This window comes from Poromitra crassiceps (assembly GCF_964638095.1).
Source record: "Poromitra crassiceps genome assembly, chromosome: 1".
Taxonomy (NCBI): domain Eukaryota; kingdom Metazoa; phylum Chordata; class Actinopteri; order Beryciformes; family Melamphaidae; genus Poromitra; species Poromitra crassiceps.
The window spans coordinates 106124119-106135054 of record NC_139623.1 but is presented as its reverse complement, the minus strand read 5'-3'; the positions used below and the strand labels follow the sequence as shown (position 1 = coordinate 106135054).

Below are 10936 nucleotides of genomic sequence, written 5' to 3'. Positions count from 1 at the left end.
GCTGTTGGGCCTTTTTGACAACAGTGGCGGTGTGACCGGCCCATGTCAGGTCCTGGTGGATGTTGACTCCCAGGTACTTGAAGCTGTCCACCCTTTCCACCACTGTGCCGTTGATGGTGATTGGGGGGTGTGCGCCCCCCCCTCCCGTAGTCTACAATGATCTCCTTGGTCTTGGAGACGTTCAGAAAGAGGTGGTTGTCCTTGCACCATTGTTCCAGGGCCCCCACCTCCTCTCTGTAGGCCGTCTCGTCGCTCTTGGAGATCAGCCCCACGACTGCTGTGTCGTCTGCAAACTTCACGATGGTGTTCGAAGATTGAGTCACCACGCAGTCGTGGCTGTAGAGGTTGTACCAGAAGGGGCTGGAGACGCACCCCTGGGGCGCTCCTATGCTGATGTTCCCAATACTTACTAAAGTGCATGTCAGTGTCAGCATCAATCATATTATTGCCATTACCTGATTATTCCCAGTAATTGGATTATTGTGTGCATTTCAGTAATGATCTTGTATGTAAACATAATCAGCGTACCCATTGGATGTTTCAGTGTTACTGTAGTCAGGTGGTTTGGAGTGCTGAAGTGTGCTTGTTGTCCGTTTCCTCCAGGATCAGCTTCTGTTCTGTGACGACTGTGATAGAGGCTATCACATGTATTGCCTCAGCCCAGCCATGTCTGAACCTCCAGAGGGTAAGTCTGCTGCAGGACATATGACATAATGTGCTTTTATTGGTCACTGCTTCTTAAACTTGACTTGTCCAAGATTTTAGTAAAAACAAAATGGTTTATGCCTATCCCATGGAGAACTGGATCTCAGGTTTTTCTTTCTTAAACAATGACAACATTGCTAATGATTTCTGTCATTTTGGCACCAGGGAGCTGGAGCTGTCATCTATGTTTGGACCTTTTGAAAGACAAAGCATCCATATACCAGAACCAGAACCAGAACGTCCCCCCGTCATGATGGCTGCCCCCCCTGCACACACTCACCACAGTCCCACAACAGCACGGTTCAAGAATGACAACTCTCCTGACAAGCTGACGGAGGAGGGAGTGTTGCAGAAGCTGACGGAGGAGGGAGTGTTGCAGAAGCTGACGGAGGAGGGAGTGTTGCAGAAGCTGACGGAGGAGGGAGTGTTGCAGAAGCTGACGGAGGAGGGAGTGTTGCAGAAGCTGACGGAGGAGGGAGTGTTGCAGAAGCGAAAATGAATTGTGAAAAGGGAAGTAGAACTTACAAAACTGGCCTCAATTAGCTTCATATATGACTGTTACACAGTTCCAAGCTCACATTCAGTCCATACATTTTTATTTCCTAATCTTTGCCATGCAGCCAATTTGAGCAGTACTCTGTTACTCCCAGATAGCTACACAGCAGAAATAGCCAAATTATCAGGCACTTCCTGTTTTTGTTTTTTTACACATACACGCTAAAATCCTTCCTCTATCCTACAATGTATTGATTTTGCGACTAGAGCAGAAACAGCTCCATGGAATCGAGTAGCATGCTAAGGCTGGCTCATCATAAAAGATAAATTTTCTTAATATTTATATATTTGTATGGCATATAATGGTGTGAATTATGTATGCAAGTTGGAAAGAGAATGGTCGTGTTATGGTGTTTTTATTAGTGCCCATCTTTCATCATGGAAATATAATCCATAGCCACATTTTCTATTGTAGCAGTGCTGATATTCAGAAAAGAGTTTAGTTTGACAGAACTAAAGGGATTTTCTGAGACTGACTGTCAGTAAACGATGCTCCACCACAGCCACCGGCCACACACAGGCCCAACGCAAACCAAAAATAGGTACTGACTGACATTGACTCACTGGCTCTTCACTCGCCCTGTAGAACTGCAGTGTGACACAGAAGACCTGCTGCTGGGCCTGAAATGGGGAAAAAAGTCATTAATGTACATACCTGGGCCTAATTTATCATCATCATTATCATTATTATTATTATTATTATTATTATTTTGCCAGTCAAGTGAGTTAAAGGGGACAGCTCACCCTAAAATCCAAAATCCATATTTTTCGTCTCACCTGTAGTGCTATTTATTCTAGATTGTTTTGTGTTAGTTGCCTGGGTTAGCAGCTAGTGGGTGTATTTCTGTCGAAAAAATCTAGTTCCTACATGAAACTGCTCACAAAAAGGTCTGTGGATTATCTTGAGTAAGCGGGTCATGATTTATTTTTTCTCCGCACGCTTTGAGCACCACAAGCCGAGTGCCATCCAGTTCCATTGTATTTGAGAGAAGACAGAAATCTCTCCAAAACTCAACTAACACAAAACACTGGATAATATAGTACTACAGGTGAAAATGAAAAATATGTATTTTGGATTTTAGGGTGAGCTGTCCCTTTAAGCACAAATCCTTCTTTGCATTGTCAGCCAGGTAAAGGGATATAAAGTATCCATCGCTGTGTTCTAGCAGTTTGCTGATCATGCGCACTTTGACCATATCCAAACTCTGTTGATGTTGACGCACCGCTGGATTATTTTCATGTATTAGATTAGATGTCTATGCCACCTCTCAGCTGGCCGATTGCAGAGAGTGTAAAAACAATATAACATATGTCTTGTGACAGGGGCAGGGACTCCTGGCAGAGCAATTTAGGCTCTGTTGGCAGATCATTTTCTTTATCAGAAAATGCTATCACAGATATGGGCCTATAGTGATGACAATTGTGAAATTGTTTATGAAAAACTCCATATTTGAGAAAGATTGTATAATGTGTGTACATGTGCAGTCTTATGGAGAGACACCTACCTTTTGTCATTGCTTTCATAGTTTTATTATGCAATGGTTTCCCTTTGTGTGGCAGGGCTTAATGGAAAAGTCCGGCTGAACTGCTAAGCAGTTATTTTACCTCAAACAGTAACAGTATTTAAAGGGTTGATCCATCCTGTAGATAGATGGGCCAAAGGCAGAAGGAGATAGTGACAGATGCAGTGTTAAATGCTTGAATGTCTGTTAAACAGGTGCATGCTCAGTAGTTGTCTGCACTCTCACATGCTAGCTTTGTTTTCTCAGCATTAGGTTTGGCAAAGGTGTCGGGAAGTGGTGTAATATAAATTAACTGTGCTATCATGTTATTCCAATAGCCAACTAACAATTACTGAAGCATTACACAAGTATAACTTTGTATATTTTCTCATCACATTTTAAACTGACTTATTCAGAGACGGCGGCTATTAGGATATTTTACCGTTTTGATTGCTTTTGTATTCATCAATATTTGCTTAACGGATGTGGAACATTTTGGGACTTAAAAGGAAGTTGCTTTCTAGTTATTTAATCCTGTGATCGTGGACAGTTTAGTCCGGTTTTGCAAACATGACGACTTCTCTTTCAAAGCCACAGACAAGACAGCCACTCTTGACGTCTGTACGAGGCAAATTCTGGAGCTGCTTCGTTGATGATAGATGGGAAACTAATTACGGACACAGTGACCAGTTATCACTGGACCAGTTATCCAGGGTGATTTTATTTGGAAATGAACACAGTTTCATGCCTCATGCATCCCCAAGATTATAATGCCATAAAGCGCATTTGGACATACAGTAAATGCTGAAGTGTTTGAGCCAATGAATTCTTCATTCAATTCATCATCTATTGCAGTATTTCTCCACACATCTTACTGTACATCACCTGCTCAGTTGGTGTCTGACAGAGGAAAACCATAAACAAGACGGAAAGACAGCTTTTCATCAGACTGGCAACTGCAATGGGAGCGTCACTACCAATGGTCACTACGTGCATAATAACTGACTCTGGTCTTGGCTATCCAGTCTCTTGCTTTGAGAGAGAATTTTTCAACACAACAAATATTGTTTGACCTAAGATCATACAGTATGTCGACAGGTGAATTCTCTTAGGGTGGATTTTCACTTTAATTTGGATTGTGATGGAATGTTTTCTTTATTGTACAAAATGTGTCTTTTCCCAGGAAAATAAAATACTAGGCACTAATTTGGCTGTTCCCCCCCCCCCCCCCTTTATTAGTCCATGTGCCAATAAGAATTTAGGTATTTTTGTCTTCCTACGTTTCTAGTTTATATTTTGGTATGATAACCCTGCAGATCCTGTAGCTTAATGATAGTTACCACACTGTAAACAAACCTACTCACCAGGGATCCTATGCAAGTATAGGATTTGATTTTAGTATTTTCAAGGTCTGGAAAAGTATGGAAAAAGGAAAAGAGTAGGGTGACTTAAGGTATTATGGGACACTTTTTGACTTTTCGCCTTGTGGAAGCTTTCTTGCCATGAATTTAAAAAATAGCCCAACACATGATACATTTCTGTAATAGTCAAGAATGATGTTACCTAATAATGAAGGTTACATCATATTCCAAGGAGGCGTGGCACTTTTGTGTGAACTGACCCAAAACCCATTTTTTCTGTAACATTTGGTATTATGGGACAGAATGCCTTATGATGGATAGGCTAGTGTAAGCATTTACTGCACAATTTAATTCATACTTTGATATAATTTGACATGCACACCTTCCTTTTCCTATTCATCTTTATAAATTAAGACTCCATCTTCATTTCAACTGTTTTATTTAATGTTTAAAACTCTGTAAACAATTTAAACAACAATCGGCCTTCCCTCACTGTCACAACAACCCCTTGAGTCGTTGAGTTAACGTTAGGTTAGGGTTAGGATGATTAAGTTGAGGGTTGGGGTTAGGATGATTAAGTTGAGGGTTGGGGTTAGGATGATTAAGTTGAGGGTTAGGGTTAGAATGATTAAGTTAGGGTTAGGATTAAGTTGAGGGGTAGGGTTAGGATGATTACATTGAGGGTTAGGGTTAGGATGATTAACTTGAGGGTTTGGGTTAGGATGATTAAGTTGAGGGTTGGGGTTAGGGTTAGGATGATTACGTTGAGGGTTGGGGTTAGGATTATTAAGTTGATGGTTGCGGTTAGGATGATTAAGTTGAGGGGTGGGGTTAGGATGATTAAGTTGAGGGTTGGTGTTAGGATGATTAAGTTGAGGGTTAGGATGATTAAGTTGAGGGTTTGGGTTAGGGTTAGGATGATTAAGTTGAGGGTTGGGGTTAGGATGATTAAGTTGAGAGGTGGGGTTAGGATGAGTATGTTGACGGTTGGGTTAGGGTTAGGATGATTAAGTTGAGAGGTGGGGTTAGGATGAGTATGTTGACGGTTGGGGTTAGGATGATTAAGTTGAGGGTTGGGGTTAGGATGATTAAGTTGAGGGGTGGGGTTAGGGTTAGGATGACTATGTTGAGGGTTGCATGGGGTTAGGATGATTAAGTTGAGGGGTGGGGTTAGGGTTAGGATGACTATGTTGAGGGTTGCATGGGGTTAGGGTTAGGATGATTAAGTTGAGGGTTAGGGTTAACCCCTAACCCATGCCCCTAACCTAACTCGAGTTGAGTTTATTCTGTGCTGAAGTAAAAAAGAAAAATCTATCAGTCTTTTATTTATTATGGTTTTATTGTCTGAAAATATTTTGGCTTTCTGATTTTGATTATTTTATACCGTAGTTTGTTTTAGGCTATAGACGGTTTTAACTTGACAACAAAAACATTCTAAATTGAACCCCCGCTGACTTCCTGTTGCAGTGTTTGCTATGGACATAAAAGAAAAAAAAACATTCAAGTGCAGGACTGACCATTCCGTGAAAACCGTCTATACAGCTGAGCAGCGAAAACAAAAGTAACGATGTCGAGTGAATATTTCTGCAGTTTGCCGAATGCTGAGAAAAAGTAAGTTCTGTGGGGTTGCGCTCTGGTGAAAACCAATTGAACTGGTAATTTTTTTCGCCTGCCTATTTGTTGGTAACCATGAATCTAGAGCAGGGGTTCCCAAGCTTTTTCAACTTGGGACCCAAAAGATACATTTTGTGTCTCCCTGGGACCCAAACTCACACAAAAACATAAGCTATGGTAATGAGTTCCCATGACGGCCAGTTGGTGACCCACCCCCCCCAGGTCCGTGACCCAAATTGGGTCCCGACCCATAGTTTGGAAAACACTGATCTAGAGAATAAACAATGGTTCTCTATTGCAAGGTTGATAATTTTGTTCATTAGCAAAGCCTTTTAGCACTGTCCCAAGATAGGTTGTTAAGTTGTTTTCATGTTATCCCATAATACCAAAATGAAAACAACCTAATTCCAAAAATAAAAACATAAAATAAAATATTAGTTTTTCTTGTTTTGTTGCAAAAGTACTTCATATTCATGTTCCATCAGAAGTTTGTGCAATATATTAGCTATGAGAATTTTATGACCTTATGATGAAAACTAGCTCAAGCTTATGTCATTTTCCTCACCTCATGCCCTACAGGGTCAACCTTCTGTTTGAAGCTTGCCCCACCCACCTATGTGATGTCACACCAATGAGGGCATGCAATTTCGATTGTGTAGTTTCACAGGTAGGACTCAGCAAAAAAAGTTTTTATTTTCACTCATCAGGCATGAAAATATAGCCTCTATAGTTAAAGTGTCCCATAATACCTAAGGAAAAATATGTTTCCAGTAGGGCTGTGGCGATTCACTTATCTCCCGATTCGATACTATCACGATTCTTGGGTGCCGATTCGATTTATATTGCGATTCTTAAGTATTGCGATTCTACGATTATTGCGATTCGATATTACGATTTATTGCGATTTTTGTTTATTTTTTTCTTTTCTTCTTTCAGTTTGTTTGCTTTTTTACACTAGATTAGAACATGGGAAAAGTTGAATCATACACTAGAGACTGTATATTATATATCATGAGTAGGGCTGGGCGATATAGTTAAAAACAGGGGCGGACTGGGATCATAATTCAGGCCGGGCATTAGATACCAAGCAGGCCAGGCCGATATGGGCCAACGCGCGTGAAATTTGGGCCGTTTGAAGCCAGATTTGGGCCGTTTGAAGTCCAATTTTACAATGAGATGCACCCACTTTAACCCTGAAGTGTAATTATTACTTCAGACTAACTAATAAAGTAATAAAACCACTAGTAAACCAGTAGGCGGCGCCTGGCCTGCTGTTCAGTGAGTGGCCTGACTGCAAGCACCCAAATTTTTTTTTTTTTTTTTTTGCGATTATCGATTCTGGAATAAAAGATCGATCCAAAAAATCGCGATACTTAGGTGAATCGATTTTTTCCCCCACCCCTAGTTTCCAGACTATTGTCTATTGTGACTGACTATTCATTTTTCTAAATAATTAAATTCTGAATTTAGACAAAATAAATTGACAATACAAGCAAGTGTTTTAGCATGGCATCAGAATGTCCCCGGGTGCTGCACTGCGGCTGCCCACTGCTCCTAGTTCTAGGAAGGTTCCTAGTAGAGGATGAGTCAAATGCAGGGGATGAATTTCCCCATGGGGATAAATAAAGGATAACTTAACAGTTGGACTTTAATACAAATTAAATTAGTCACATAATAAACATCTAGCTGTATTCCAAACCCGGTCTCACTCCCGGGGAGTCAAAATACACTGATTTGCCACACCCTCTGTGTCATTATTGGGGTAATAATATGCCGAAGGACTGTCTGGAGGTCGCGTCGTGGTGACCCCCAGTAGTCTTGACATAACTGTCTGAGGTTTAAGTAAGTCAAAGTTGCACTAGGGAGAAGGGGTGGGAGTGGCAGTGGCAGTGGCGGACCCGAGACCTGGTTCAAATCCTGACCCAAACCATAACCCTTACCCCAACCAAGTTGCTTTTCTGCCTAAACCTAACAGTTGTTTTACTTACCTTTCCATAAACCTTAAGGCTGGGCAATAATTAAATATGATCATTTATCATCTTTAAGTAGAATCATATTGTGATATGAAGATATTCATCATCATATGACACATTTCTGCTGTCTAAATTGATGATGAAAAGCTAATCTTCCCTATCGCCCAGCCCTACATCTCACATGTGGCTTTGACTTACTGTACAACTGGACATTTAGCCCACTTGTAGAAAATACAGACAAATATATACAGTATCGTGTTCAGCCTAAAAATACAGAGATATGATTATTTGTCCATAAAATATTGTCGTCCATAAGTGGGTTGTAGCTCACCCAGATAAACATATGGATGTGGTGCAGAAGGTTGTTGGTTCAGTCCCTGCATCAGGCTCTGGCTTCAGAAATGTTCACATGATAAGCTGCTGCCTGTAAGATGCCAGCAGTGATGCTTCTTTAAAATCAGTAGTTTGAACACTGATAGAAATAAGCTGATGAAGGAGACAGAACAGTAGCTCTAGCTCAGTGAGATAAACAGCTGCTTGGTGTGTAGTTGGTCACTGGTTCAAATCCCACCTGTCTCATTATTATGCTTTCAAATCAGATGCCAAAGCCGACAGTCTAAATGTGTTTTGTGTCATTTTACACTCTTTCAATGTGGCTAAAAGTTCAGCAGTCTGTGGTTTCCTCTCATAATTCCCTGCTCATATTTCTCTGGAGGTCAGGGGGGACCAGGGGCCCAACTGACCAAGGCTCAAAACCCACAAACTCCAAACTGCTGCGCAGCAATCCAACTCTGAGTCACTGGTCATACCTCAGAGCTTTTGAATCTTTCGTCTGGGGGTGTCTACTTTCAAAACTCTGACTGACTGAGGCTCGAATGCACAACCTCAAAACTGTCGTGCAGTTGTCACAAGGTCAGGTCATTTCTGTCTGAGCTTTTCAGTCTTCACTTGGGAAGTTCTTCAAAGTCCAAGCTTTCACTTAGGCTCAAACTCCAAAACCTCAAAATGTTCCTTTTTCAAGAGTGAAGGTTTTTATCAGTACAGCGCTGCCTTAAAATAATAACTGAGTAGAATTGTTAAACTGAGAATTGGCAAATTTGGACATAATGTTAAAAGGTTTTGCCATCTGAAAAGTAAAAACTTGAATACACCAAAACAAATGTTAGTGTTAATGGTAATTCCAAGTTCACCGAAGAAAATCACAATAACCAATTTGTTTTCCCTCTCCTCATTACTTTGCTATATTCAAAATTATAAAGAGATGGGAATATGTTGTCAGGTGCATCAGGTCTCAGTGCAAACAATTCTGCATGTTGGTGTGTGTGTGTGTGTGTGTGTGTGTGTGTGTGTGTGTGTGTGTGTGTGTGTGTGTGTGTGTGTGTGTGTGTGTGTGTGTGTGTGTGTGTGTGTGTGTGTGTGTGTGTGTGTGTGTGTGTGTGTGTGTGTGTGTGTGTGTGTGTGTGGCATATGATAAAGTGCTGACAAGCCTCCATCTTCACCTCTGGGCTTGTTTGCATTGAAAACAGTTTGACAGCAGCAGGCCTGGAACCGGTGAGGAAATGATGTGAAGTCAGCTTGCTGCATATTTTAGGGCGCCCCATTATTGTGACCAGCCCAAGGCACACCTGTGCAATAATCATATTTGTATTCAGTATTATGTGCCGGTATGCATGCTATAGTGGAAAAGGCAGGTAAGGCCACGGGGAGTCTGTGTAGCATTTTATTGGCTGATTGGCGTACTTCTCCATTAGATGGCACTATCGGTCCACTTTGTAATCACTCGGCTGACTGGCGCTGTACTTTCACCCATTCGATCTAGCACCACCTCCCTTTGAGAAAATAAGGATGGAAATAGATGGATTGTTATTGCACAATTTTATTTTATTGCACTCCAAGATACAATAGTCCTCTATGATCCAAGACGACCTCTAAAGCGATAAATCTCAACTCTAAAATGTCTTTTACCTCCAACATCACAACAGAATTAACATGTAAGAAGGAAGAATATTGTTTGAGTGTGCTTTGAAACCACATGGTGCTGGAATTCACCTGTTTTGGTTCAGGTATTCTGGAGTCTCTGCGTAGCCATGATGCCCAGTAGCACCTTAGCTTTCATACAGGGGCTAAAGAGCAGAGACTCAGCCAGTTTTGTGACAGAACCAGTTAGCCGTATGCACAAGCATGGCCGCTTTGAGTTATCCCGTGGCAAAATGTAAGGCTGATGGGAATATGTAATAATTATATAAATAATTACAATATTTTCAAATGTCTAATAGTAGGCAAACGATGTAGTATGAATAATATGCTAAATGGATGAATACTTCATGTTTCTGGAATTTTCAACTTTAACATTAATTGGAATTTGCTCTCCAATTTGTGCATTTTACATCGAAATTGCCAAATAAATTGCCACCCTGCAAAAGGTATGCGAGTCTTCTAGACAAATTGTTAAATTCCACTGCGCTAGTGTCTGCTCTGTGTGATTTTGTTTTTGCTTTATATTGGATGTCCTCTTTTTCGTTTAATGTTTAGCCCTGTGCGAAGGGAGCCCCTCAAACGTGAGCTTGCTTTTGGTGTATTCCCCTGCAAAAATACAGGTCAAATTTGTGAATCAATCAATATTTAAATCACATTTTTAGTGCTAAAAATAATTCATAAGATAATTGTAGAGTGCTAGTCAGAGGTTACAGTCTCCACTGAACTGACAAAAATAGGCATTCATTGTTACATTAAACGATATTCACAAGTAAGCCTACTTGTCTATTTCCATAGAAAATATAAAAAACACCACAAAACTAGTCTGTCAGACATTCATTTTTGTAAAACTATGTAAAATAGGCTATTTAACATTTACAAACAGTAAAAAGTTTTGTCTTGTAGACAATAATAATTATACAGCAATTGGGAAAAACTCCCTCTATCCATTGAGTGGGACATTTGCTCTTTTTGGTGCACATGCAGCAGCTCTGTAGGAGCTTATGAAGAGACACAGGCAGCCTCAGTGCTCTACAACTCATCCCCCTGACACAAACATGTCAAAGCACATTACATTATCTGACTGTGTCCAGGCCTCTACTTCTTATTACCTTTTATATAAGAACAGAACAGCAGCTGGTAATCTATAGCAGTATCTCCCATAACATAAACATACACACACACACATGCGCGCACACGCACACGCACACGCACACGCACACACACACACACACACACACACACACACACA

At 40.9% G+C, this 10936-nt stretch overlaps 1 protein-coding gene across 1 annotated transcript in view; it reads left to right on the top strand.

Moving 5' to 3' along the window:
* The window catches only part of dpf2 (double PHD fingers 2), a gene marked incomplete at its 5' end in the record, with an annotated part of 28206 nt that extends 24256 nt beyond the window's left edge, over positions 1-3950 (top strand). The window contains 2 exons of the mRNA XM_083645497.1: positions 604-685; positions 871-3950. Of these exons, the coding sequence (XP_083501623.1) occupies positions 604-685; positions 871-959 (171 nt within the window). The 3' untranslated portion in view covers positions 960-3950. The remainder of the gene's footprint in view (positions 1-603; positions 686-870) is intronic.
* Positions 3951-10936: the final 6986 nt, after the last annotated feature.